This window comes from Mauremys mutica, chromosome 4, assembly GCF_020497125.1.
Source record: "Mauremys mutica isolate MM-2020 ecotype Southern chromosome 4, ASM2049712v1, whole genome shotgun sequence".
NCBI classification, from domain to species: domain Eukaryota; kingdom Metazoa; phylum Chordata; order Testudines; family Geoemydidae; genus Mauremys; species Mauremys mutica.
The window spans coordinates 110,691,912-110,719,450 of NC_059075.1; the positions used below are offsets into that span (position 1 = coordinate 110,691,912).

General features: G+C 39.7%; 1 protein-coding gene across 1 annotated transcript in view; it reads left to right on the plus strand.

Annotated features, from left to right (window-relative positions):
* The window catches only part of CHID1 (chitinase domain containing 1), a 256,887-nt gene that overhangs the window by 86,178 nt on the left and 143,170 nt on the right, over nucleotides 1–27,539 (plus strand). The window contains exons 9-10 of the mRNA XM_045016991.1: nucleotides 14,124–14,225; nucleotides 17,064–17,219. Of these exons, the coding sequence (XP_044872926.1) occupies nucleotides 14,124–14,225; nucleotides 17,064–17,219 (258 nt within the window). The remainder of the gene's footprint in view (nucleotides 1–14,123; nucleotides 14,226–17,063; nucleotides 17,220–27,539) is intronic.

Sequence of the window (27,539 nt, forward strand, 5' to 3'; positions counted from 1 at the left end):
AGGGTGTGCGTGTGTATGTATAACAAACAAAATAGTCAATTTTTTTAAATAACTAACTAAGGTAGTGCAGTGAGTCATATAGCATTAATACAAAAAAGAAAAAATGTACATCTAAAGTATATGAACATGTAGCAACATGGTAGTTCTCTCACATTTTGAAGATATAACTCATACCAAATCAATTTAATTCAGGTGACTCTTGCTGCAATATAGGGTCCTAAGTTGATAGGATAATGAGCACCTCCTATGATAGAGTGCTCTTCCTTCTTTTTGAAGGAAATAAGTAGAGTCCTAATCAACTACAAGGCATGATCAGTGATTGTACAGTTGGGCCCTGAATTCTTGTTACAAGACCTAGATTGCAGTCATTGAATAGAAATTTTGTATGAGTAGAGTAAGTAAACTTTTAAAAACACTTTATACAGGGGCATGTTTATGTGATGCTTCACAAACCTAGTTTAAACCTGTTCTATCATGTAAACTCAGTTTTCTGTTACCGTTTCTAGCCCTTGCAATTTTATCGTGAGTCTCATGACTTAAAGTCCCAGCTCCTGGAGGCTTGTTATAGATCAATATCTCAACTTTTATCCAAAAAAGTCAAGATTTTTGCCTTCACAGCTGTGGAGAAAAGCTTGAAAATGTGATGTGTTTCCTAAGAACTGAAAACAGAAAACAACATACTTGATTTTTATTTGTTTATTTATGAATTATGAGGTTTGTAAATCAGTTTAGCAATTTTGGGGGTCTGAATCCTGGGGTTGGAAATACAGTTAATGTAAATATTATTGCAGACCTGACACCAGCCTGGGTCAGTTGGTTACACACACTATGCAAACAGTAAATTCCTAGTGAATGCAGATAGATTTAGTTATTTGTATTACTATATTGCATAGGAGCCTTAGCCATAGACCAGGATCCCATTGTGGTAGGTGCTGTATAAACACAGAACAAAAAGACAGCCCCAGTGGTAGATATGTTAAACATTAAAAGCACCTCAGTATAAATAACTAGTTTACATCCATGCTGCAGACTGTGCAAAGCTCAGTTTTCACGTAGTGACTGTTGTGCATTTTAAACTGTTCTAGAGAAAAGGAAGAGAGTTTATAATACAAAGGGTGCTTGGTATAGATAGCTATCTAAATGCAAGATTTAAACATTCCTTATTGTTGGTATTACTGTTTTAATATACATGGTTAGTTGCAGTGGGTTGGGTTTTTTTTATCATTGAGTGAATTGCTAAGTTAACATTTCAGGCATTAAATTATATGCATGTCAGAATCTTTTTTCCATATTATGGGAATTTCCTCAAGAATAATAATTTTTTAAAAAGGGCGTGCATGTTCCTAGACCCAGACAATGTAGCACTTGTGGTTCTTTTATTTATTGGCAATTGGCTCCGAAACTATATCAGTTTTGTCTCTCAGTTTTCAGATGTCACTTTCCTGATGATATGGATCTCTCCCTCTTTTAGGCACTTCTGTGACCTACTTGTACATATTCTCCTGTGGCCCTGGGTCTGACTCTATCTTCAGTTAATACTGTTAGCTTGTGCAAACTACCCAGTTAGTGAGATGATATATTGAGCTATACTATCCAACCGAATAATTGCCAGGGGATTTTCAAGCAGTTCTGTGAAGATCATTCACTGCAGGTGCTGCCCAAGGACGGGGAGGGGCTGTATTAATTTAGATGGAATAATTGGGCCAAAGGTGTTAACATAACCCAGTAATGTTTAATGCTGAACATTAAACAGTGTTAAAGAAGGTTTGGGATTTGGTATACCGAGACCTCAGTCTGCTTAGTATCATGGCAAAGACACCATTAAAAATCCTTTTAACCTTTTATTGAAGATAAAGAAAAGAAGGAAAGACAGTTCAATCATTTGAAATGTGAAGTCCTTAGGGCTTTCATTTTAACTACATACCTTTCCCCATTAGATGGAGAGAGGTTTAGAAGGAAAAAAACCCTTTTGTGATCATCTCTTGAATGGCATCAAAGATGGTAATAAATGTCCTTTTGGAGAAAAGAGAAGAAATTAGATGGGATGGGATGGAGCAATTGTTAAAGTCTATTTAATCCCAGGTGGCGGTTGGGATTCAGCTGTAGCCGGTAGGGGTGGCAAAGTCATCTGGGACCCTCTATCTGATCTGGCCTGGTTTGGTCTGGACATCTCTCAGGATCAAGATGATGAAGACCCAGGGTCCCAGAAGACAGTGGGGGTTGGCAGGTATGATGGTGAAGCTTGTTCCAATAGTCAATTTTTCTCCCCAAAGTCTCTTTAAGGACCCATAAAGGAAATGGAATAGCCCATCCCCTCATTATATTGTCCACCAATTAGGCCTTTTTTCCAAACACACCAATTCTGGTTCACTGATTTCTGGTTCCACACTTTTCTTGTTTACTGGCATGATCTTAATATAGTTCTTGAGTTATATCAATAGGCCTTTTTGTTTCGACTAATTCAGTCTTTTCATATCTTTCATACCTTTTCCCGTCAACATTTATTATAAATTATTTGATGTTTTATGACGTTATAATTTGTTCAAGTACTTTTTTTTTTTTTAACAGTTAAGCTCACTGTTAAGGTAAATTTGTAGTCCCAGTTATCACAATAATGTGGCAGGTTCTGTTCCTTGCTGGCACCCCCCTGTTGACAGCTAGTCTGGTTCTGCGGTGGTTTTCCCCTTCTCTGACTCAGCCATCTGCCCAGGTCACGCATGGATGTCTATCCCTTTCAGAGTATATAAACAGTCCAGCAAAGGATAGCCCTCTAGTTAATGTGAGGGGCATATGGCTCAGGGTCTTGGGATCTTGACTATCTAGACTCCCCATATCATGGTTAGGCTTCTGTCTTTGGTACTCCTAGGGTTTGGTGCGGGAACCTGGGCCCACCCCTTCACTGGATTCTGATCCAGGGCCCAGTAGTAAGCAGCTATTTCCTGCACCCCAGAGTGTTATACTGCTGCCTTTCTGGATCACTTCCTACCAGTTCTCTCTTTTCACAATAGATAAAGACTGTAAATAACTGGAATCAAAGATAAAGTCTCAGGCTTCCTGAGAATCACAAATCTCTTCCCTTTGGGTTTGGCAACATCGGTACACAGCCAGGCCTCAGGCAGCAGGAGCGCCTGCAATGCTCCTTTCTAGGAACTCAGAATGTAGGTCAGTTCACCTCCATTGTCTGCTGCCCTACTGAGCTGGCCTGTTCTCCTTCTGAGCTCCTCCTCCAAGTCATGCATGCTTTGCAAGTGTGGTGGTTGGGGCTGCCTGGGCCCAGAACAGCTGCATAACCTTTTCCTTACAGATGTGGGGTTTGTATATAGCCATCATAAGTTCCTAGATCTGGAAGGATAGGTTTTTGTGTTTCCATTAGAATTCCACATTTTCAGTTGCTCACTCTTGGGATGAACTCTTGCAGACATGCGCTCTCTTACTGAAGGTAGGCTTTTATGTCATGTGAGCAAAAATGGTTTGGCCATCAGATAATTTGACAAAAACAAGGCTTTGTTTTGGTGGTGGGGGGAATACATCAGTGTGCACATGTGTGAAAAATAAAAATTGCACTAGCAGAAGTGGGGTCATGACAGAAGCTTAGGAAGAGGTCTTGCAAGTATCAAACACAGGGGCTTAGGAAAGGGAGGACAACAATGTTCCAAAATTGCTAGTGTATTAGTGAGGAGAGTGTTCTGGGGTGGCTAGAGAGCTGGAGGGGACCGCAATGGAGGGAGCTATAGCTGAGCTATGGTGACTGAGCTGGCCTTCGGGAATTGTCTCTATGTACAAATTGGCTTTTTGCTATTTAAGATGAGCAGTATGTAGAGGTGTAAATAAGTGTAAGTATTATATACTACTCTAGACTCAGAATAATTGATTTCTCCAACAACAAAATGACTTGCTGCAAATCTCCAAAACGACTTCTCAAAAGAGCAACAATTTTCTTTTTGTAATGCTCAGTACCTGTAGAGCTGTAATGGTTGGAGGCAGACAGTTTTAATATGGCATGGCAAAATAGTCCTCATTGAAATATTTTGAGTATTCCAGTGAAAATTTAGCTTTGACTTGCATGCAGTGAGATGTCCAACCCCAGAATCAATCTCTGAATTCTTGCATGGTTTTCAGCACTTACCAAAGATATGAGCAAAGGGAGGCTGTATCACAAAATGCATGACAACTTATTTGAATATTAAGCATGCATGTTTTCTGAGGCCCTCACTGAATAATGCAGGGCTCTGTTGGAGCTTTGATATGTTACGGGCATGAATGTGCATGCTGAGGGAGAGACTTCATCTGGCCTGTGCACAGGTATGCAGGAAGGTATAGCACAAGCCTTTCCCCTTCCACACACTCATGTAGGAACGAACAACAATCTCAGTTCTTGTGCCCATCTGAGTTCAAGAACTGCATGGCCCAAAAGGAAGGGTGCCTTTAGCCTTGGCCTTGCACCCCTTAGCACTGGCAAGCAGAGCTGGAGATGCTGCTGTGCTTCTTTAAAGTCCCCATCAACCTACATTGAACTCAACACTCACTGTGTATTGTTTGCTTTTATCTCTCTGGAAATCTTCTCTTTATGCATCCTTACTCAGCATGTCCATGTGCTTTCCTGACAGCAAGGACTGTGCCAGTAATTATCATTCATGGCTCTTTACTGCAGAGTCCTGTCAAGGCCAAGGCATTGACCTGGCTGCTACATCCAATTCTATCACAAGCACAGATTACTTATCATTCAAAATGTTGCTTTACCAGGCGACAAGTGCTTCAGGGAGCTGTTATCCTGCCCTTGACTTGGTGAGCCAGAATTTGACACTTCTGCTTATTGTTGCAGCTACATTTACCAAAATGACTGCTCCCACCAGGATTTGTTCTAGGAAATAAAATATCTGAGCCATCGTATATCTTATTTGTGCATTTGGCTAGCATTAGCCATGTCTGCATTCGTGTGATCCAAAAGGTAGAAATTCCAGTGAAAGAAGCCAGCCTCTACTCCCTACCAGTAAAGGAGAACAGATTGAATGTAAGAATAAAAAGGGATCCTGAAACCACTAACCATGAGCAAATTGAATTCTGTGCACTGAGATCACAGAATTCAATAGTACAAAGGTGTTAAATTTCAGGGAACCTAATTTTGAGGAAATATGAAATCCAGCAAGGAAGGTCTGGTGTGGGGAGAAGCTTTGCAAACGACTGGTGTGGGGAGAAATTGGAGAGTTCTACAAGATATGACAATTAAGCCATTACTGACTAGATGACTTCTGAAATAGAAGCATACAGTGAATAAGGAGCCAACAGTCTCCTTCATAAAGGAATGTTCAAAGACCTGAGGATAGAGGAAAAAGCCCTGTACTGTTAAGGGAAAAGAGATGAGGTAACCAAACAAGAATATAGTTTAAACTTGCAGAGAAAAGCCGAATGAGTTATAGGAAGCTTTGTGTTTACTTTGCCTCATTTGCGGGGTAAGTATAATGAGATGACAAATGGCAGAAAAAAGTAGGTCAATTTAAAAGTAAATGAAAGTGGATTGAATGGCATATATGATCAAATATTTTTTCTATTTTTCAACAAGAAATATGTTAGGTGTTCATGAAATGAGAAACTTGTAAAAATACTTACCAATAAAGCCCAGATGGGTTTTTTTGGACTATTTGAACATAAACTATTTAAAAAGTCCAGATGATATGCATCCTAAGATGCTGAAGAAATTGCTGTAGCAAATATACTCTGTACCACTGTCAATTACTTCTGAAGGGACACAAAAAAAATTGAGAGGGACCAGAAAATGGAAAAAAAACAAATATAAAATGGAATTTTGAACAAGTAATCCTGGCAATAGCCATTTTGTAAGTCTAGCCTCCTTTTCCTAGTCAAAGAACAAATTGCAAATTTTGCAGAGGTTAATAGAACCATGAGCAAGAAGCATCATGAGATTAAAGAATAACTCTAAACAAACTTGATTGTAATAGCAGCAAAGAGTCCTGTGGCACCTTATAGACTAACAGACGTATTGGAGCATGAGCATTCATGGGTGAATACCCACTTCGTCGGATGCATGCATTCACCCATGAAAGCTCATGCTCCAATACGTCTGTTAGTCTATAAGTGGCCACAGGACTCTTTGCTGCTTTTACAGATCCAGACTAACACGGCTACCTCTCTGATACTTAATTGTAATAGAAATTTAAAAATTAGTGTGTAAGTGGTAGATGCATTGTAACATGATTTTAAAAGACCTATTGACAATACCTCAAAACTTGGTACTTAGTTCATACAGGCTTTGATATAAATGCTTTGACCTGTGAATAAAAAAAGTACCATAAACAAAGTTATGATAAATGTCAGAATAACAAGTTGGTAGAAGTAGGAATTGGAGTAATGCAAGAGTCGTTTAAGACAGCTGTTAAACATCAAATATATCTCCAATAGAAAGAGCATGTTAATTTGCAGATTACAATAAATAAAGAGTAGTTGATAACACCACTGAGGGCTGAAAATAAGCTATTTAATGGGAAAGAGAAACATGGAAATCAGTAATGCCAAAGACTTTACTGCATTTCAGAATCATATTTAGTTTTAGAAGTAACATAGACAGCAGAATAGCAAAAATGGGCTGTGCAGTTTTGGACTGCATATTCAGATATAGTATAAGAAATAGGTGATTTCTTTCTGTAGGGTTGTGACGTGATCGCACATGGAATGCTATGCTTAGTTTTGGACTCATCAGAAAAATACTGATAAATTGGAGGGACTTTCTAGGAACAAGTATGGCCAGGGGGATTGAAGGGAAATAACAATTTTACCCTGAATCTATAGCTTGTCTGAGCAAGGACCAAGTGGGGACGTAAGCCTATATATTGAAATGTGTGAACCATAGCAAGTTAAAGGAACTACTTAGCCTAATAAAAAGTTAGGAGTGGGATGAAATGAATAAGCAAATAACTTCTGCAATGAACTTCCACTCAGGGAATGCCTTTGGCATGGCATGTGCATTCCAATTAAATCTAGATTGGATGGCTGTTTCCAAAACTGGATGCCTGGAATTTTTTGGTGTTGAGTAGGTTTTAGAGATAATTGCATTGAACAGTTGATTATTTAAAGAATCAAGTGGGACTCTCCCCGAATGTGACTGAGTAGAATATTAAGGAAACTGAGCCTCATTTGTTTGTGGGGGAGGGGAGAAAAACCCAGATGCAAATGTGTCATGCCTACTTTTTAGAATGGAGTAAAAGGATTTGACATGGCCTAACATGTAAAAGGAACACTTCCCTCCCTCTTTTATACTGTGACAGACCCAGACCAGTGGGGTACAGGAGTCTGGTAGAGGGCAAATATACTGGCCACTGGATGAGTAGTTTTCTGTTCCCTGAGTGACCAGAGCAGGGGCTACACTAGAGTAATCAGGAACCTGCTAGAACCAGTTAAGACAGGCAAGCTAATTAAGACACCTGGAGCCAATTAAGAACTTACTAGAATCAATTATGGCAGGCAGACTGTTCAGGACACTTGGTTTAAAAAGGACCTCCCATCAGTTAGTGGAGGGCATGCAAGAAGCAGGGAGTGAGAAGCTGCTGGAGGACTGAGAAGTACAAGCGCGATCAAGCTTCAGGGGGAAGACCCTGCGGTGAGGATAAAGAAGGGGCTGGGGGAAGGCCATGGGGAAGTAGCCCAGGGAGTTGTAGGTGTCATGCAGCAGATACAGGAAACGTAGACAGGTGTTATCCACAGGGCCCTGGGTTAGAACTCGGTGTAGATGGCGGGCCCAGGTTCCCTCCATTCCCCCAACTCCTGATCGGATATAGGAGGAGTTGAACTGGTCTGTGAGAAACACCAGAAGGGAAGGTCTAATTTGGAAAGGGATCTGGCCTATCTCTGACCCACTAGGTGGGACAAAGAGACTGCGGGGATTGTTCTCCGTTTCCCCCTGGCTGGCCAGTGATGAGGTTAGCTGAGTGAAGAGCAGGTTTGAGCCCCTAGCAAAAGCGGCCAAACTGAGGGCTGCTGTGAACCTCTGAGGTGAGCAAATCCACCAAAAAGCGCAGGACCCACCAAGGCAGAGGAGGAACTTTGGTCACAATACTTTCTCTTGATACTGAATTACATCATTTATAGAGGATATTGCATAATTACAGTATGTTTGCACACATATTTTTATCTTGCTTATGGAAGATCACATTTCTCTCACATTCAGTGCTTCAAGTCACCTTTTTAACTGTGTTGAGGTAAGCTCAGAGCTAATGCAAATGCAGCCATTCAGAGGGCAAAGTTAATTCCACACAAAGAACTTCTTGAGATATTGTTCTGTTAAATATTCTGATTTTTTATATTGTGTGCTTGCACAGCTAACTTCTCCCCCTTAATAGTTGCACTTCTTTGAACAGATCAAATCACCTTCAGTCAACTGAGAATTTAATGACAAGCTTCCTCCAGTATGCACATTACATATTTCTGATAAATTGTGATGGGGGTCACTGCAATTGCATTGACTCTAATACGTGCTTAATATTCAAAGCCTAGATGAAAGACAGGCTTTTGGCTAAAACATAGGATTGCAAGTCCCTTGATTCTCAGGGCCTTGCTATATATCATTAGGCAAGTCTCTTAGCCCTCTGTATATCAATTTCCTCAGCTGTATACTAAGGGAAATATCTGCCTTGGAGTGGAGTTTAGGATTAAGTTAAACTTTGAAGTGATTTGAGATCGTCAGCTTAAAGGCAAGTTAGCAGCACAAAGAGCCTTGTGTAGCATAACCAAAAGAAGGCTGAGGGGAGATATGATTGCTCTCTATAAATACATCAGAGGGATAAATACCAGGGAAGGTGAGGAGTTATTTAAGGTAAGTGCCAATGTGGACACAAGAACAAATGGGTATAAACTGGCCATTAATAAGTTTAGGCTTCAAATTAGGTAAAGGTTTCTAAGCATCAGACAAGTGAAGTTCTGGAACAGCCTTCCCAGGGGAGCTGTGGGGGCAAAAAACCTAACTGGCTTCAAGACAGAGCTTGATAAGTTTATGAAGAGGATGGTATGATAAGACTGCCTACAATGGCATGTAGCCAATCTGCAACTGCTAGCAGTAAATATCTCCAATGGCTGGTGATGAGACACTAGATGTAGAGGGCTCTGATTTACTACCGAAAATTCTTTTCTGGTTTCTGGATGTTGGGTCTGGCCCACATGCTCAGGGTCTAACTCAGTGGTCTCCAAACTACGATCCGCAGCTTCAATTTGTCCGGCCCCACTAACCAACATCGCATCGGGCAGCGGAACCCCGGCTGGCAGGAGCCTGTGGCGGGAATCCCAGAGCAGTGGCAGGCTGAGCCGCTCTGGGGTTCCCACCGCGGGCTTCTGCCAGCCGGGGTCTCAGCCTGCTGCCAGCCTGGTTCCAGGCCAGCAGTGGGCGCTGGGTGGGGCCAGTGGGGGGACCCCAGCTGGCAAGGGGCCAGCAGTGGAAACCCCAGAGCGGCAATGGAACTTCATGATGTCACTGCATTCCTGCCAGGGTCGCAGAGCTGCTGAGCACACAGTAGGTAAGTTAGTAGCGGCAGAAAAGTCACTTTCTCAATACAACCTGTAGTGGAAACAACTGAAGTGCATTACAACTGATGGAGATAGAAACATGTGTGGTTCAAAAAAAGGTTTGGTTGGACAAATCTACAAAGCTTGTGAAAGTGCGGGCTGTCCCAAGCCTATTCTTCATTGCATTCTTCATCAGCAAGCATTGTGCGGGAAATATTTGGATTTGTCATGTGTTATGGAACCCATAGTTTCAACCGTGAATTTCATTCACTCGCATGGACTTAACCATCGTCAGTTCCAAGCATTTCTGGGGGAAATAGAATCAGAATATCACGATTTGCCCTACCACACTTCAGTTCAATGGCTGAGCTTTGGAAAGGTTTTGTCATGATTTTTCGAGCTTAGAACTGAAATTGAAATGTTCTTAAATTAAAAAAAAAGACCTCTATCTTTACTCACAAACAGTGAATGGCTTTGGAAATTAGCTTTTTCGTAGACTTGACCAAGCACATAAATGACTTCAGTCTTAGACTACAAGGGGAAAACGGGCTTATCTGTGACATGTACACCCAGGTGAAAATATTCAGGCAAAAACTAGTTCTTTTTGAGTCCCAACTGGTGAGGGACTGCTTTGCTCATTTTACATGTTGTGAAAAGTTCAACCAAGAAACTGAATCACGATTCTCAACTAGGTTTGCATAAGAAATCATTTCTGATCTGAAACTACAGTTCCAGGAGCGTTTCTCTGACCTTGATGTGAATGCAGGAGAAATACAGATCTTCCAAAACCCATTTGATTACGATTTTGAAAAACTGCCACCTGAACTTCAAATGGAACTGATTGACCTGCAATCCAATGACTTGTTGAAGGACAAATATAAGGAGGGAAATCTGGTAGAGTTCTATAAATGCCTGCCAAGTGATCAATATGCTCATGTAAAAAACGTAGTCTGTGGATTAATGTCAGTGTTTGGCACTACTTATGTGCATGAAAAAACATTTTCGATGATGAAATATGTGAAATCCAGCTACAGATCGACCTTGTCTGATGGACATTTACAATCAATTTTGATGATAGGGAACACTAACTTTGAACCACAGCTAAATGCAATTTTGTCAGAAAAACATCAGTACCATACTTCTCACTTTTCCTAAAATAATTTTTTTTTTAATGATTTTGCATATATTTAATTTTTTCACAGTTGCTTCGGTCTGCAAAGCCCCTTCAAAAATCTAATTTGGCCCTCGTCTCATAAAGTTTGGAGACCTCTGGTCTAATTGATTGTCATATTTGGGGTTGGGAAGGAATTTTCCCCTGGGTCAGATTGGCAGAGACCCTGGGAGTTTTTCACCTTCATCTGCAGCACGGGGCATGGGTCACTTGCTGGTTTAAACTAGTGTAAATGGTTGATTCTCTTTAACCTGCAGTCTTAAAATCATGATTTGAGGACTTTAGTAATGCAGCCAGAAGTTAGGATTCTATTATAGGAGTGAGTGGGTGAAGTTCTGTAGTCTGTGATGTGCAGAAGGTCAGACTAGATGATCATAATGGTACCTTCTGGCCTTAAAGTCTGAGAGTCTGAATTTCTATCCTCAAGTATCAATTCTTTTACTGAGAACATTTCTGAAAGGCCTTGCATTGAGCAAAATGACTCTCCCCGCCGTCCCCCCAGCTGAGGGGTTTCAGAAATGGTTTGTGCAAAATTGAAAGTGATAGATGTTTACACCTTCTGTCAATGGAGCATTTTTCTGCAGGCCTTTGTTCCTGGCCAATTGTCCTTTCTTATGTAACGCCACCTCACACAGGGGTGTTGGCAGTGGGGATCAAACCTGGGATCTCTGGAACTAAATGCATGAGCTGCTACTGCATGATCTAAAAGACACGTTTCTTAGCCAAGGCTGTAGCAAGCTCATCAGTTTTTAGCTGCCTAGCCACCGCTAGAGGGGAACAGAGCGCCACTCCCAGCATGCGGAGGGTTACACTTATTTGAAACAGTTCAGTTACAAGCCTGTGTGCGAGAGACGATGACAGCGTTTTGTATGCCTTTTCCCTATTCTTTGGTAGTTCATTCGAAAAAGTTGTGGTGGGCAAGTTGCATCGCTGAGTTCCATTAAAGTATTACCCTGCTTAATCTACCAAGCAATACAACATACCATAAAAATCTAATGCTTGGTATAATTACTCCTTATGCTTCCCCCCAGAAATAATCAGAATCAATTTACAGAAAATGTATTTTGCTGGGGTTGCGGAAGGGAAACTGTTTTGCCTACAGGCATTCAGGTTACCATGACATTGTAACAAAGATACTCTTCGTTTGATTTATTCTTGTAGAAAGTTTGTGATTTAAATTTGCAATAAAATGGCAGGCAGATCATGGTTGAGAAGACTGAGGCTCACACATGGGTCCCAGAAGAGGAGATTGTTTTTTTAATTTGTGCTTGAAGCCTTGGGGAGAAGAAGAGGACTCCTTAATGTGGCAACTAAATTATTGGTTCTTGGAACACAAGGCTGCCATAGCATATATCAAAACAAAACAGTTGCCAACATGTTTATCTATACTGGAAGTAAATAATCTGATTCTAATATGTGCTCTGTCAGGTTAAGTGACCTGACTTGCAAATATCATTCATATTCAGTCCATGTATGTCAATGTGCACATGGAAAATGGCTATTCCACACCAATTCTTAATTTCTGCTCCATTAACTTTTTTTCCCAGAGTGATGGAGCAGGAGTTAGTTTTATTTGCAGCATTTCTAGATAAAGGATAGTAGTAAATGTTTAGACCTAATAGCTGTGTTCTTATAAAGCTATTGGTCAGGAAAAATTGTGAACTTTGAAATACTTTCCCTCTAATACCTTTAATGGGAATTATGTTCACTACATTTTGTGGGTGACCCACAGAATAGCACCATACGTACTTGCAAGTACATAATCTGCTCTTTTCTGTTAAGTAAAATGGAGTTTGTAGCATCCCACGCTCATTGCTCCTTTGTAGAATTCCTCTCTATGTTTAGCTCTGACTTAGGAGGGAGTGAGCTGTTTCTCCTTTTCTCTCTCTCTTCCCCAGCTCTCCCAGATCCCTATGGCTGGGGAGACACAGGTGTTTCTTCCAGTGTCTTCTCCCATACCTGCCCACTCTTTGGGATATGTTTTTATCAAGGCTGTCTTATATTTCCTGGGGAGAGTGGTAGGAAGAGGCATAATGCTGCTTTAAATTGCCCCTTCTCTAATGTTATGACCATTGCTCTTTGACGGAATTTCAATGAGAACCAGGTGAGTATTTCCCAGCCTACCTAAAAAGAAAACAGAAGAAATTCAGGGGCCTCTAAATGCCCAGAACTCAGAAAATACATGAAGTTGGGTTGAAGACTTGACACTTGGTTATATAAGTAAGGGTCATTCTAAAAATAACAAAAAATCCCGAGAGATTTTTGTTATTTTCATAAGAGAAATTCGTTAAATTCATCCCTTTATTTAAGCTTGCAGTAGAGAAACTCATGCATTGGTCCTTGCTCTACTCAAATCAAAAAAATTCAAGGCAGGCATTTATAGAATAGTATTTTGCCATTTTTCTCCCTCTACCAACTCAATTTAACCTGAATTCCAGGTTTCATTAATCTTCCAGGAAACAAACCTCTCCTCTTTGTTCATTTTTTACCTTTGCCACACTCTCCAGATTTTAGAGTCCCCTCCTTCTTCATATAGGATCATGGGTCATTGCTTAAAGTCAGTTGTTGGAGGAAAATGGCTAAATTTAATAAGGGAATTAATTCATCCTCTTATATAGGCTTGTACAAAAATATTAGATCTCACAGGAAAAACAGTCTTTTGGATCTCTAAGCTATACATCTTGCTAAATGGTGTCAAACTGCTTGACCTTGGTAAATTAAATCTCAGAATTCAGTAATTGCAACACCTTCTCAGAGTTAAAGTAATCCTTATTGCTGTTAGTGCAGCACTTATGTCCAACCTCAAAGCAAGTGTACAAACCACCATCTATTGTTGAAAGCACCCGGTGTTGTTGTCATTCCATTATTTGGGATTTTGTGGTTGTATTAGCTGTGGTTAAAAAGAAACAAAATGGGCTTATCTTAGTGCAGCATAGACTACTTTTGCCACTTCCTATGACATGAATATGAGGGGAGGGCATTTTCTCAAGAAGTTATCTATTTCAAGTTTTTGTAGGAACAGTTCAATTCATCTAATTATTTATAAATCTGTTTTTTTCTTCCAGAATAGCTTAGCATTTTAAATGAAAATAGCAACTGTAAAACCAATTAATTGCTTGGCTTGTCAAAGACTATTAGTGTATTGGTTCAGTCCAATATTACATGAAGAAATTTGATTAGAATGTAGTTTTTAGATTAATTGTACTTATGTTGCAAATATATCTTTAAAAGTATATTGTGAATGTCCAGTTCTTTGCCACTTTCCCATAGGCAGTGCAGTACTCAATATCTTGTCGTAAGGATTCATTTTAAGAACGTCACTGAAATGTCTTACTGCAATCCCCAAATGAAAGTTTTGTGCTATGTGATAAAACTGAATTAAATTTAATTCTTCTAATCTAGGGGAGTATATAATACTTTGTCTTTTTTGTTTGTTTGTTGAAAGGACCAACCAGCTGGGAATGTTCACAAAGAAAGAATTTGATCAATTGGCCCCAGTAATGGACAGCTTCAGTCTCATGACATACGACTATTCAACACCACAGCGGTAAGGCTACATGGCTGGGCACGGATAACCAGAAATTGTCAGTTAGTAGCTGTGAAAGGTACAGCCTTGGCTGATCACAAGAAGAGTGGATAGTTTGTTCTAACTACACCAGATAAGGCTTTTGGGTTAGCAGTTAGGATTATAGATGAAGGCTGAGACTTTCAAAGATGTCTAAGATTAGGATACTTTATTCTCATTAACATTAATGGAAACTGGATGTCCAGATCTCTTAAAGGGTTTTGAACCTCAGCTCGAGAGTTTGTTTGAACATTAGTTTCTTCTGCGTAAGATGATCTTTGCTTTGCTTTCAGACCCTAGTTGGTGCAGTTTCAAAACCCATGATGGGATGAATGTACAAGTGGACTTTCATTCTGTGGAAAAATGGCATTGTGCACAACTGATGTTTGTACTTGCCTAATTTGGCCTTAGAGTAGACCCTCGCATTTAACAAACTGTTTTTAAATGCTATACTAAATACTTTCATTCCCACTGTCCATGGTTGATTTCAAACTCAAGTTCCTGATAAAAATATGCTTCTGAAGCTCCTGCTAAATTGACAGTACATAGCTGAAATTTGGTTTCCCAAGGTAAGTATTGAGGTGAATTAGTAAAATCTTCCTGCCATTAGGAATATCATACCATTCATTTGTACTGATTTGTAGCACTCCTAAGGGACCTTTGTCATATCTAGTATATTAGCATTTTGCTAACATCTAGACAGGTTTATGTTTGGTTCTTGTTTTTCCAACCAAATGTTTAAAAGAAGCTTGTCTTTATTTTTGGAAAAGAGTTCATCTCCCTCATTCCTACATCCTGCCTCTACTGCTCCTCTTTCTCAGTTTCCACCACTCATTCTCAACAATCCACTCCTAAAGCCCTAGAATTAAAAAAAATAAAATAGCTGGGAATGAGAACATTTGAACATATTTCTTTTAAATTCTCTTTGGTGAAACATGTTCCAGTCCCAGCCACATGTGCAGCCGGTTTCTTATGGCTACACAATCAGATGAAAAATAGTGACAAAACGGGAAGCTTGTCAAAGTGACCCTGGCAGTTTTTGCTTACGATCTCCCACTGACATTTACTCGTAGCTGGCAATGGAACACAATACTGCTAAGACTGTATTCTTAAAATGTATAATGTTGCATCATTGTCTTCTGTATGTATTAACTGTATAGACACTTTCAAGTTAGAGAATCTAGCAAGTGATAAATTATTAGCTGAATAAACAAAGCCTTAAAAACTTAACTGCATTAAAGAATTGCACAAGTGTATTAGATTTGTTTGCTCTTGAGCTTGGTATCAAAATCAAACAGCTATAAGATATCATTTTAATTTGAGGTGGAATTTTGATGGAACAGCAACTTTTGGTTTTAAACGGTGTTATGGAGACTTTCTGAGTCAGTTTTTTAACTGGTGCATACAGTTGCTTAAATCTCTTGTTGCTGCAGTGCAGCTGCTCTTTCTGCACAAGGAATCACTTCTTTTAGAGTCTGTAATAACACCGGGCATTTCCATTATTAAATAAATGTGATTTTATAGTAGTACCTTAGCTTGAGACAGGATTTTTTCAACTGGTTTTAATCTTTTATTCTGAATTTCCTTGGATAGTCTTATCTAAGATTGGGAGGATTAGTTTTTTTGTTTTTTTTTTTAAATGGTAAATGTAGGTAAGCATCAATTTTACCAATGAAAAATATTTCCATTGGTGGTCAAAATTTACAGCTAGACAATGTAAGAAAAATGCTCCTTGAGAACTTAGAGTTTGATTTAAGGCTCTATACTTTATATATTTCAACATACGATGTTGAAAATTAGTGTTTTTTCCTGGTTATTAAACTTTACATTTTTTAATTTCTACATCTACTATGATGAAACAATTGCCTGACTCCCTATAATTGCCTGCAACTGTGAAATTTAAATTGATAAAAATAGAAAAAAATGCTTAAAAATAAACATTGCATCTGTTGAAATTATATAAAAAAATCAAATTCTGCCATGCCCAGTCTTAACACATGAACTATAGGACACTGCACCCATTTTGACACTACACCATTACTTTAAATATGAACAACTCATAATTTTTAGCAAAGTATTTTCTGAACAGTATGCTTACTATTTTTATTTTATTTTTAATTGTACAGATATCCAAAACACTTTGAGGTAAATAGTCACCAGAGGGTGAAAGCCATTGATGTTCACAAGGCTGGAATATATTGTTCCTTATGTTAGGCTACTGAGTGCTTGGTGCACATGAGGACAGCCAGTCTGTGTGGTCCAATTGTTCATTTTACAAACATGGCTTTTCCTTATGATTCCACTGCCCATCCAAATAATTCTGCATTCATTACCACAAGGTCAGAATGTTAAGCAACAGTGGATTAAATCCTGCTCGCCAATTATTGACTCTTTGTGTGAGTAAAATGAACAGGATTAGGCCCCGTGTGTTATGTTGCAATGTAACAGTAAAGGTCAGAATGGTATACAAAACAACTCAAGGCACTGAGTATTATGAATTCTCTTGTGGGCATTATCCCAGGCCCAGTGAAGTGGAAAAAACTGCTAGGTGGAAGCCTTCTCTTCTGACTTATGTGAGATGTTTCTTTGCCTTTTTGTGCTAGAAAGGGGTCACAATGTCATTTGAAAAGCAGGTTGTGTGCTCTGTGCATCAAACTAGAGTTCAGACTACAAGAGACTGTCCATTTAGCCTTTGTAATTTTAATGTGCCATAGTTTGCTCATCAAGTTATGATTAGTTCAAGAATACAAAGCAGCTGTTATCTGAAAATGAACACTTACTGTTTCTGACATCCTGTTTATTCCATTGCTGACCCAACAGGCCTGGCCCAAACTCCCCACTTCCCTGGGTACGGGCCTGTGTTCAGGTGCTTGATCCTGAATCCAAATGGAGGAGTAAAATTCTTCTGGGGCTGAATTTCTATGGCATGGACTATTCAGCACTGGGTGCCTCTGGAGAGCCTATCCTTGGTAACAGGTAAAATGCCTACAGATGATGAACTTTTATTTAAAGTTGATGTCCTTCATAGTTTTAATAATTAGTGTTTAGAAATACTGACTTACAGTCATATTGGCAGTGGCAAAAATGATCAAGGCTTTAAATTAAGTTATAGCTTGAAGAAATTCTCATCTGCCATAGAAAACAGAGTAGAGACTTTGTATGCAAAGGGACTGGCTTGTGTTTTTGGAAGCCAGAAATTCTGTTAAAATGTTCTGAAGTATTGTTTTCCATTTTGCTTTTCTTAGCGTCTGAAATTATCTGTTAAACTAATTTCAGTATTCATTTTACAGCCACAATATGCTGCCACAATACAGTTATTTTTGTAAATGATGTCTCGAGGAAAAAGGTACAAGAAGTTGCCTTGAGAATAAAACCTATAAGCAGACAAAGATAAATAAAGGCAACTTTACCAAACACAGCCTAGAACTCCAATTTGGTTTTTAGAAGAAAATGGCTGTTCCAATGTTGGGTGATACTTGCACATAATTAGCCATTTGTCTTCTTTCCAAAATATACCGTAGTATAACTGGCTGAGCCAGAGAAGGAACAAAATCCCAGTGATTTTTGGCAGGTAAATTAACTTTGTTCAACAGTTTTGTGTGTAAGTATAAGAACTTGAAGCACAAAGTACAATTCTCATTTTCAACTGTAGGCCAGATGTGTTAGTTAACCAATGCACCCAGGATAATTATTATTGCTTGTCCATTAAGCAGTAAAATACAAGTTAGCTGGGCAAATACTTCTAAGTTGAGGGTCTGATTTTCTGTCTTGGCCTACATTTGTGCTGACATTTGTTGCCCACATGAATTGCTCCCACAGTTTCCTTATCTGCCCTTTATTCATGCCTTTTCCTGGCAATTTGTTATAGTGCAAAATTGTAGATGCAGTTCATTGCAGGTGATGAATCATTCCTGAATCTTGCAGAATAATGGGGGCCTGAATGACATTGACTAAGGGATGGGGAAGAAGAAACAGTTACCTAGAACAGAAGCTTTTATATTAAAGGATTCTTGCTGTGGGTAGCAAAATGTCACGAGCTCTGTGTAGCTCGAAAGCTTGTCTCTCTCTCCATCAGAAGTTGGTCCAATAAAAGATATTACCTCACCCATCTCGTCTACAGTAAATCTGTCATATTGCTATAGTAAAATGTGCACTACTGGTTTTGCAGAAATAATACTACAGTGTTGAAACACTTCTATATTTACTAGTATATTTACTCTAGTAGATAGTATTCCTATATTCCTAGGTTTCTATATATAAAGTATTGTAATGGAAACTATATTAATTATACTATCTCCTGGCTTTCATGATACTGCACTGTTTGTAGTGAAGTTTCCAATAATAACTATACTGTATTGCTATATAGTATCTACTTTTATAGTGTATTCTATAGTATATTATGGTACCCAATCATGCTGTCTTTGAGTTAGTGGCAAAAAAAACCCTTCTAGTTAAGTGGTATAGAAAATTAGTATAACTGTGTCCAATAGAGAATACATTTAGAGATGTAAGAGAGGTTGCAGTGAATATTATGCAGTTAAAGTAATTACTACTCAGGGGAATGGTCCTTCTGCCACTGAAGTCAGTGGCAGTGCATAGTATTGTCATATTTCAGTTAGCAAAAGTAATTGGAAACAACAGTCTAGATATGTTTTTTTTAACTTAGGCTTTCAATTTTAAACAATTGCTTCTATTGATGTATGCAGCTTTGTAATTGGTGCTTCTGCTTTATTTAATAAAAAAACAGATTCATGGTTTAAGCTATTTTTTCCTCAGAGTTGTATTTTGAGGATGCATAGTTAAATTCTGGAATCTTAGCTATACACACTTAGAAGTTGAATCTGGATCTATTATTGAAAAGTACACTGGCTGATGATCTTCTAGAGTGAAATTAACTTTATTTTAACTGCTAAAAAACTGTTCGTAAAGGAAGCTCCAGCATCTGTGTCTCTTTGAAAAACATTAATCACACATCTGGGAGGGTGCTGTATTTGTTGACTTGGGGGTGTCTTGAATCTGCAGGCCAATATGGGAAATTGGTACACAGCATCTGTTACTATACATGAACCCTCACTGCTTGCAGCACTTCAGAAGAGAGATCCCCTACTGGTGGTTTACAGATAAAGGAGGAGTAAGGAATATACCCTTGGCTATAGAACTTGTTCATCATGGTTTTCTGCTAGAGCCAAAGATTGACCTTTAGGACACTTTGCTAGGGTCATCTACTTATACAGCCTTTTGCCTGAGGCCTACTGAGATAGGTCTGATCCTTTTTCTTTTAAGGGATTAGATGGAGAGTTGGAGTGAGTCTTAAGATTTTCACTGACAATGAGTCAGTGTATAAATTGTCTTTTAAATATTGTAGATATGCTTAAGAATTTTATTATACTTAATGATTAAGATCTGATTAGTGGAGCACCATTTCAGGGGAGGAAACTGTACTGGGAATAGGATTAATACGCTATTATGTTACAGTGAATCACAGCATACATAAACTTCAGTTTACAAGAAGAGAAGTTCTGGGATACTGCTTGTGGGGTGTGTGAGGTGTGAGTCAACCTAATTGAGACTTAATTAGTTTTGGCCTTTATTTATAAATTTTCAGACAGAATCGCTGTCATCTATAGTTTCTGATCATATATTTGATAGATGATAAATAGATAAGACAGAACAATGAGGGGCTCAAGCTACCAAGTTTTGGGGTACTGGGAAGCTCTCCTGGTTGTCTTAGTCTATGGTCAGGTATTCTCCAACCTGAGCCTGTGTTCACTTGGTTTCTTATACCTTTCCACATTACGTGTTCATTAGCTTTCTTCCAATCAGCATTAAGTATTGTGACTTACCTAACCCATACAATATGCATGTGCAAACTTCAGTTTACATAACTTTTGCTGTCTACACTATTTTCATGTCATCATATCCCTGCTTTTTCCCCTGTAAAGGGACTTTTAGTGTTACATTTTGTGTATTTTATTATGCTGATTAAAATCTTCTTAGCTATGTCTTCCAACACAATACATTCCATGAACAAAACGTCACCTTTATCCTGTCAGTTATGAGCATTATTTAAGCACGCCTACATAAGAGAGAAATTGTCAAGACAACACTAATATCAACCAAAATGGAAGTCATCTCAATGAAGTATAAGGGCCTGTGGTGAGCAGTAGAAAGGAAAAGGAGGGTCTGGCAGAAGTTCATTCGTGTTTTCTGCCTTGGTTTTGAGGTGAATGACTGTTCTCCTTTCCCTGTGTGGGAAGAGGGTGAGGAACTCAACAGGATGACATCTGAGACTAGGTTTATTTCCTTACCCTCTAACCTTCCTTGTCAGATAAGCTGGAGGGTGTGGGAGGAAGCCTAAATGGCAATGCACTAACCATATTGTAGGAGAAGACTGAAGGACTGTCCTTCTGATGGAATTAGTGCATTCAGTTGAAGATGCAGCAAGGGGAGGGAGCTGTCACTGAAAACTACTGCAGCCTTCTCTCCTGCCTTTGTCTCTCTTCCTGCCCCATTCAATCCATCCAAAATTTTGCTGCAAAATCCATCTTGCCCAATGCTGGCTACAACCAATCTCTCTTCAAGCTCTAAGTGGCTTTACTGGTGTCTAATTTTATTATTCTGTTGTAAAACTACAGAGCTCTGGGCACAGGTGTATATTTTGTTTTAAAAGCTGTTGTGAAAGGTGACTCTTACCAGCAGGCTTACTCTTGTCAGGCTGGTGTCCCCCTTTCTTTTACAACTCTGGCCTATGGGATCAGTCCCTTCTTTTGTGGCTCAGTCCTCTGGCCAAGTCATGAGCTATACTCCTCCCCTTTCTGGATATACAGAAATAAAAAAACCAATAACTGAGAAGTCTGTTGGTGTCCACTAGGGTGTCAGGACTTTCTCCTTAGCTCCAGGATTTTGGTGTCTGGTCCCTTGTGCATTCAGGGTTTTTCCTAGCTGGATTCCCCACCAAGGAGTAGACTCTTATTGTTGTCCCACCTTCAAGAGCTGGTAGGGGAGCCCAGACCTACCCTCCCCATCAGGCTCCAATCCAGGGTCATCTAAGTTCTGTACCATAGGGTGCTAAATAGCTTCATCCTTGCATCACTTCCCATCTGGTTTTCCCCTTTTTTATTTCCCTGCAGGTTAAGTTAAAGAACTGAACTGAAAATAAAGTTTCTGATCTTCCTAAACAGTCTCCAGTCTCTCCTTTGCTGTCTTGGGCAGGACCAAGTGTGCTCAGGCAACAAGAGCTCCTGGGCTGTTATTTCCCAAGAGCAGAGATCTGTTCCCTTTTCCTGCTTGCCTTCTTCTGAGCTGCTCCACAGTAAACCGTGCCTGTGCACCTGAGTCTGCCCTGGCTTACTGTTTGTTTCTGGGAACAATCCCAAGTGTTTGGTTTGACCTGTAAAGTTGTCAAGCAGTACTCTGACTTGAGTCCTGGCTGCCTGGAAGACAGCCTCTTCAACTTGTCAACTCCAGCAGAATAACATAAAGTGCTTGTGTTAATAGTTCTTCCATGTAGGGTGGTACTATTGTCTTAAATATCCCCCAGAGCCAAGCCATACACCGTCTTGCTTGGTGTATTGCAAGGGCTTATACTTTCATAGGTCTTTGCCTGTGACTGTATGGAGATGAGTCTGATCCATTTTTTTAAGTGGTAAGTGGATACAGTTGGAATATATCTTAAGCCTTTCATAGGCAATGAGTCTGTGTGCAAGATGTTTGATTTTTAAAGATAGTATGCACTTAAGGATTTTGTTGCATCTAGATATTTAACTTTACAAAATGTGCAGAAGTGTTGAAACCTTTGCTGGCCTTGTGTTTTCCTCCATGGTAGGGATGGTTGATCACACTGTAGTGAACAGAGGATGGAGTGAGGCTGTGAGTGTAGGCAGACTTCATGCACTGAATATTTTCTAATCAGGAAGATAACAAAATAATTTTCTGTAGCATTTCTATTTGCATAAAATATCTAGCCAGTGGCTTTTATTGTCGAATGTAATGTGAAGGTGTAAGTACTCAATCATAATTTGTCTGAATAGACATACAGTATCTCTGTATAATATCCTTTTCCCTTTATGTCCATCATAAAAAAATAATGTGTATATATTTTATTATAATGAAATGAAAACATTTTTTCTCTTACAGCACAATGCTATCTGTCATTGGGAGTTGTTATGCTAGAAACTACTAGTAATGCTGCTTACATTTTGCAATAAGTATGTGTTCATATCTCAGTGCAGCTCAGTACATATATTTTTTGCTGTTTTAATGAGTCCATCTCACAAGTGATAGGGCATCTCTGATACTTAAATCAACCAAGTACCATAATGATTTTGCTTCACAGAAGCCTTGTTGGTTTCTCCTTTTTGTCTCAAATGATTTTTGCTCAGTTTCTGAAAGAAGACACGAGGATCTGTAATGTAATCTGTTTTTTAGAGGTACAGTATTTGCTGTGCTCCGGTCCTCAAGCATGAAGTTCTGAACTGCAAAGATGCAGTCATTGAAAGGTGCCACTATATTAAAATCCTGTCAGAATGTAACCATCTGATCTTGGTGACTTGCTGATCTAATTACCCATTTGTTCCAGCACATCATATATTGATAGCTTAATCTGACAGTACTTCATCCTTACTTGAAAAGAGTAGATCTAGGGTGAGTAGCCCCTTAATACATTCTGAATATTGAAAAATCTGCAATATCCTTACCCTTTATTGCTTCCCTTAGATCTTTGATAGACCAGGAGGCCCATTTATTCTTTGACGGGCTAAGTCCTGCTTCTCATATATTTTTTTTTCCTTTGGCTATTTGCTTTTCAAAAGCTTTCTTAGCCCTGTGAACTTTCATCTTATGTTTCACTTGCAATAGTATATGATCTTCTTTCTTGGCTTACTTTGGGTGGCTCTGCCAGTTCACCGATGCTACTCTGTTCCTTCATGGATAACATCTGTGAAGTATGTGTTAGTTTTGTTATATAGACAAGATCGAGGCCAGTAAACTTCATTGTTGCTTGTGAACTTGGGTCATTAAAGAATACAGTTGAACTTGGGTCATTAAAGTCCATCATGTGCAAACAGTGTCACCCACTCCATTTATATTAATGTAACGTTGACTTGTGTGTTAATTAGAGGTACAATTCCAAAGGGTTGTGTTATACAGGAGATTAGACTACATGATCACTATGGTTCCTTCTGGCATTGGAATCTATGGATACTTGGCATTACTCTCCAGAGTTTTTGGAAAATACAGTAGAATTTTCCTTAACTGGGATGTCATAGGGTGGTTGGGAATATTTTTAAGTTTATATTGTGGCAGAGCTCTGACCTTGCTCCTGTGGGTCCTGCGCTTCTAGGCAGTTTATGCTAGCCTCAGTGGCTCACTGTGACCCTCCACGTAGCCCTTCTCTCTCTAGGGCCAGGGTTACAGTCTACTGAGCCCTTTTCATCATAGGCCTGCAAGGAGGTTGGTGAGAGAACTCCCACAGTCTCTGTTCAGCCTCCTGTCCTGACAGGGACCTGACTTCCCCTTCCAGGAGATGTTCCTGTAGTGGGGGTTGGGGGGAACCTGGGCCCGCCCTCTACTCCGGGTTCCAGCCCTGGGACCCGAATGGTAACAGTTGTTGGCAGCCAACCTTTCACTGCCAGAGTTGCTACATTTCCCTGGGCCACTTCCCCACAGCTCTCCTTCTTCTCCCTTCTTCACCCTTACCTTAGGGCTCCTTTAACGATGGTTTGAGGGTGTCTTCAGTAACCAGCCCTTCAGCCGCACTTCCTCTCCTCTGTCTCCCTGACTCCCCTGCCTGATTGGAGTGAGCCCTTTTTATAGTATCAGCAGGGCCTTAATTAGAGTCAGGTGGTCACAATAACTGAATGGCCTCACCTGACTCTTTACAGGTTAATTAGAGTCAGGTGTTCTCATTAGCCTGGAGCAGCCCTTGCTCTGGTCAGTCAGGGAACAGAAAACTGTTAATCCAGTGGCCAGTATATCTGCCTTCTGCTATTCTGCTGTACCCAACTGGCCTGGGTCTATCACAATATATAAAAGATTACTACAGTGCCTTGTTCATGAGGCTTTTGTCTTTAAATCCATCTGGAAACTGAGGCTGGCTCAAAACACATCTGCCTGCTTAAGTGGAGAATCATACTGTGAGTGAATTGCCCCACTACTCCGTGATCTGCACTGGTTCTGGTGTCTGGATAGAATTAAAGATGGTGATTTTGACTTGTAAAGACCTTGATGGCCTCATTATTATTGTACTGCCACAGCTGATGTGCTTGCGCTGGAACATCTTTTCATGAAGGAGGTAATGGGGATTGAAGGCCATCAACTTTAAAACTTGTTCCAGCCCTAAATAATCCAAATGTGCTGATCTCTACAGCATGCTCTAAAGTTAATATTTCCTTCCTAGTTTTTGAGGAGAATTGAAGGTGGGGGGTAGTATTTTTAGCTTTCTATATCTTTTGGCTGCTTGGGGCTCAGATTAAATTGCTAATGTAATGAAGACGTCTGGATAACCATTTTAAAGGATATTAAGCATGCTTAGAACAGATAAGTACATTTACTTTTTATTCTGTAGAGAAATCTAAAATTTCTATAAACACACATTTATATAGATATAAAAACCTACTTGTGCCAAACATTATCCTTACCACTTTGCTTGTCTGTATTCCCTTTCTCTGCCAACTTGTTTTTCCTAGATGGTATGGTGTCTGGGAAAGGGATCATCTTCCTTTGTCGGTACAATTCCTAGTGCATTTTGGGTACAACCATAATATAAGTGTAGTTGTGATGGCATTGAGACTAGGATTTGAACCTACTAATTGATTAAGAAACAGATTAGTATTCATTATCATTAGGCTAAGTCTGTTCCCTTTGAGAGCTTTAAGTAAATCAGTGGTCCTGATTAAGCATGTCCCAATTAAACTTAATATAGTGTGTGTATGTTGAACCATTAATTTGTACAATACTGTTAAAGAGAAGTGTGATAGATATGATTATTTCCTGCAATATTCTTGAAAAACCTTATTAAATTACATTTAAGTATCTTTGGAGTCCCTTGTATTAAATGGAAAGGCTATAGAGTATTGTGAGCCTGGATGATCAAGGAACTATATTGAACAATGTGTCAGATAAGAATGGTCTTGTGGGACAATGTGTGTGAAGTGGATTTCCTGGGGGAAATACCTAGGGAGAGGTGAATTCAATTCCTTTCCCCGAGTTATGCAAAACCACAGCCTTTTGAAGATTTGCCTGGAAGAACAGACCATTATCATTTGATCACCTACTACATGAGGCCAGGATCAAAGGCCCAAGCTATATGAAAGAAAGATTGAACTATTCATGGTTGTGCAAACTTGATTGTATGAACTTGAAACTACAAAAAACCCTTTTGTGTGGTTTGAAGGAGTGACTCCTACCCTGACCCTGGCTGGAGTTGTGGGATGATCTCTGATAATCTTATTCACATGTGTGTAGCTTCTTTTATTGTTTTTAATATGTTTTCTCTGTAATGCTTTCATCTTAAGAATAAATATACTTGCTTAGAAAGACCTGTGTGATAACTTCTAGCCACTGGCAATTACACTGTTTATAGCCTTCGACGAGAAAGCAAAGGCCAGACTAGCCAGTTTAGACAATCCAGATTGGTTGGGATATCACCGTGCAGGCAGGGAACTGTGAAGCCTAAAAAAACCCCATCAGCAGTGGGGGAGACATGGGTCTCTATCCAAGAGAGGTGATGGCTCAGGAGCCAGGAACCTAGAGCGGGTGCCCTCAAGGGACCACAGAGGGGGAATTCAGGTGGAATTACCCTCAGTTGTGACAGGAGGAAGCACTCTGAATGTTTTACCTGGCTGTAAATATTACCAATACAATTACTGAATGTACTCTGCCCCTAAGGGTTGTTTTTGTTCCAAATGTAGATATTTAAAATAGATAAATGAATAACTCTGCTGCCATGAGATAATGTGTGTGCTTAGCTTCAAAGAAAGAATCCAAATAGGGCTTTTATGGTCATTTTTACACATTTGAGTAGTTTGACATAAATTGCTTGTTGAAACGTAGGGGAAACTGATTTGACATTGCATTGTGCTATTCAAAGACAAAAATAAGATGCCTCCCAAGCTGTATAAATATGTATAAAAATTCTACTGCTATTCTGTATATAGCAGGTAATAAAAAGTGACATTTTAGAAGTGGTTTCCTCTGAATTTCATGTCAGCAAGACTGATTAAAATGAAAGCTTCCCTGAACTGGTGAGGGGGATGATTATGTGATGGGTTAGCTGCTGCATCCTTATTAGGGCTGATTTAAGGGAGTGTAGGCAGACTCTTAATGGACATAATTTTGTCTTACAGAAGAAAGCATGGAACTTTATGCTAAGGAGGCTCTTACACTTCCAGGTCTCTTGTCAAGAAGTTTTTCAAAGGCAGTAACCCAACTAGAATAAGATAGGAAGACCAGACAGCAAGTGTGAAAAATCAGGACAGCTGGTGGGGAGTAATAGGAGCCTGTATAAGAAAAAGACCCAAAAATCGGGACTGTCCCTATAAAATCGGGACATCTGTCACCCTAGAATAAGAACCTTAGACACTTAACCCATCTTGTCACTCAGGATTGTCACTCCTTCCTTGTCTTCCTCTGCCCCCCTCCCCCCGCCAGTATAGTCTGTCCCAGTGGTTCTCAAACTGGGTCAGGACCCCGAAGTGGGTTGCGACCCTGTTTTAATGGGGTCGCCAGAGCTGGCATTAGATTTCCCCACCAAGCTTTGGAATTGCCCCCTTCCCCGCCCAGGCCAGTGGGGCTCAGGTGGGCTCAGGCTTCAGTCCTCCTTTGCCCCCCCCTAGGTTGTGTAAGTAATTTTTGTTGTTGTCAGAAGGGGGTCACGGTGCAATGGAGTTTGAGAACCCCTGGTTTGTCCTAATGCCTTTGTTATGCTTATATTTAATTCAGCTTTGTGTAATGAGGAGAGGAAATATTATTACAAATTTATTGTTAGCCTGATCCCACCCTTTACGGCTGAGCGTTGTCTCCAACTGTTGAAGACCCATCCTCTTCAACAATAGAATATTGAACTCTTACTTCCTAAATTGTAGATTGTTGGTTCAGACATAAGTTCAGTGGTATGGCTAGAACACAGTCCCAGTGTTATGAGTGAAAGGGTCAGAAACAACAGGCACTGTAAAAACTGCTTAAATAATTCAGTAGTAAGGATCTGTACTGCAAGGAATGTATTGCATACAAGTTCTTTCCCACTGAAATGTTCTGTTATGCGAGGCTTCCATGGTACATCTATCTGTTGTTCACTCT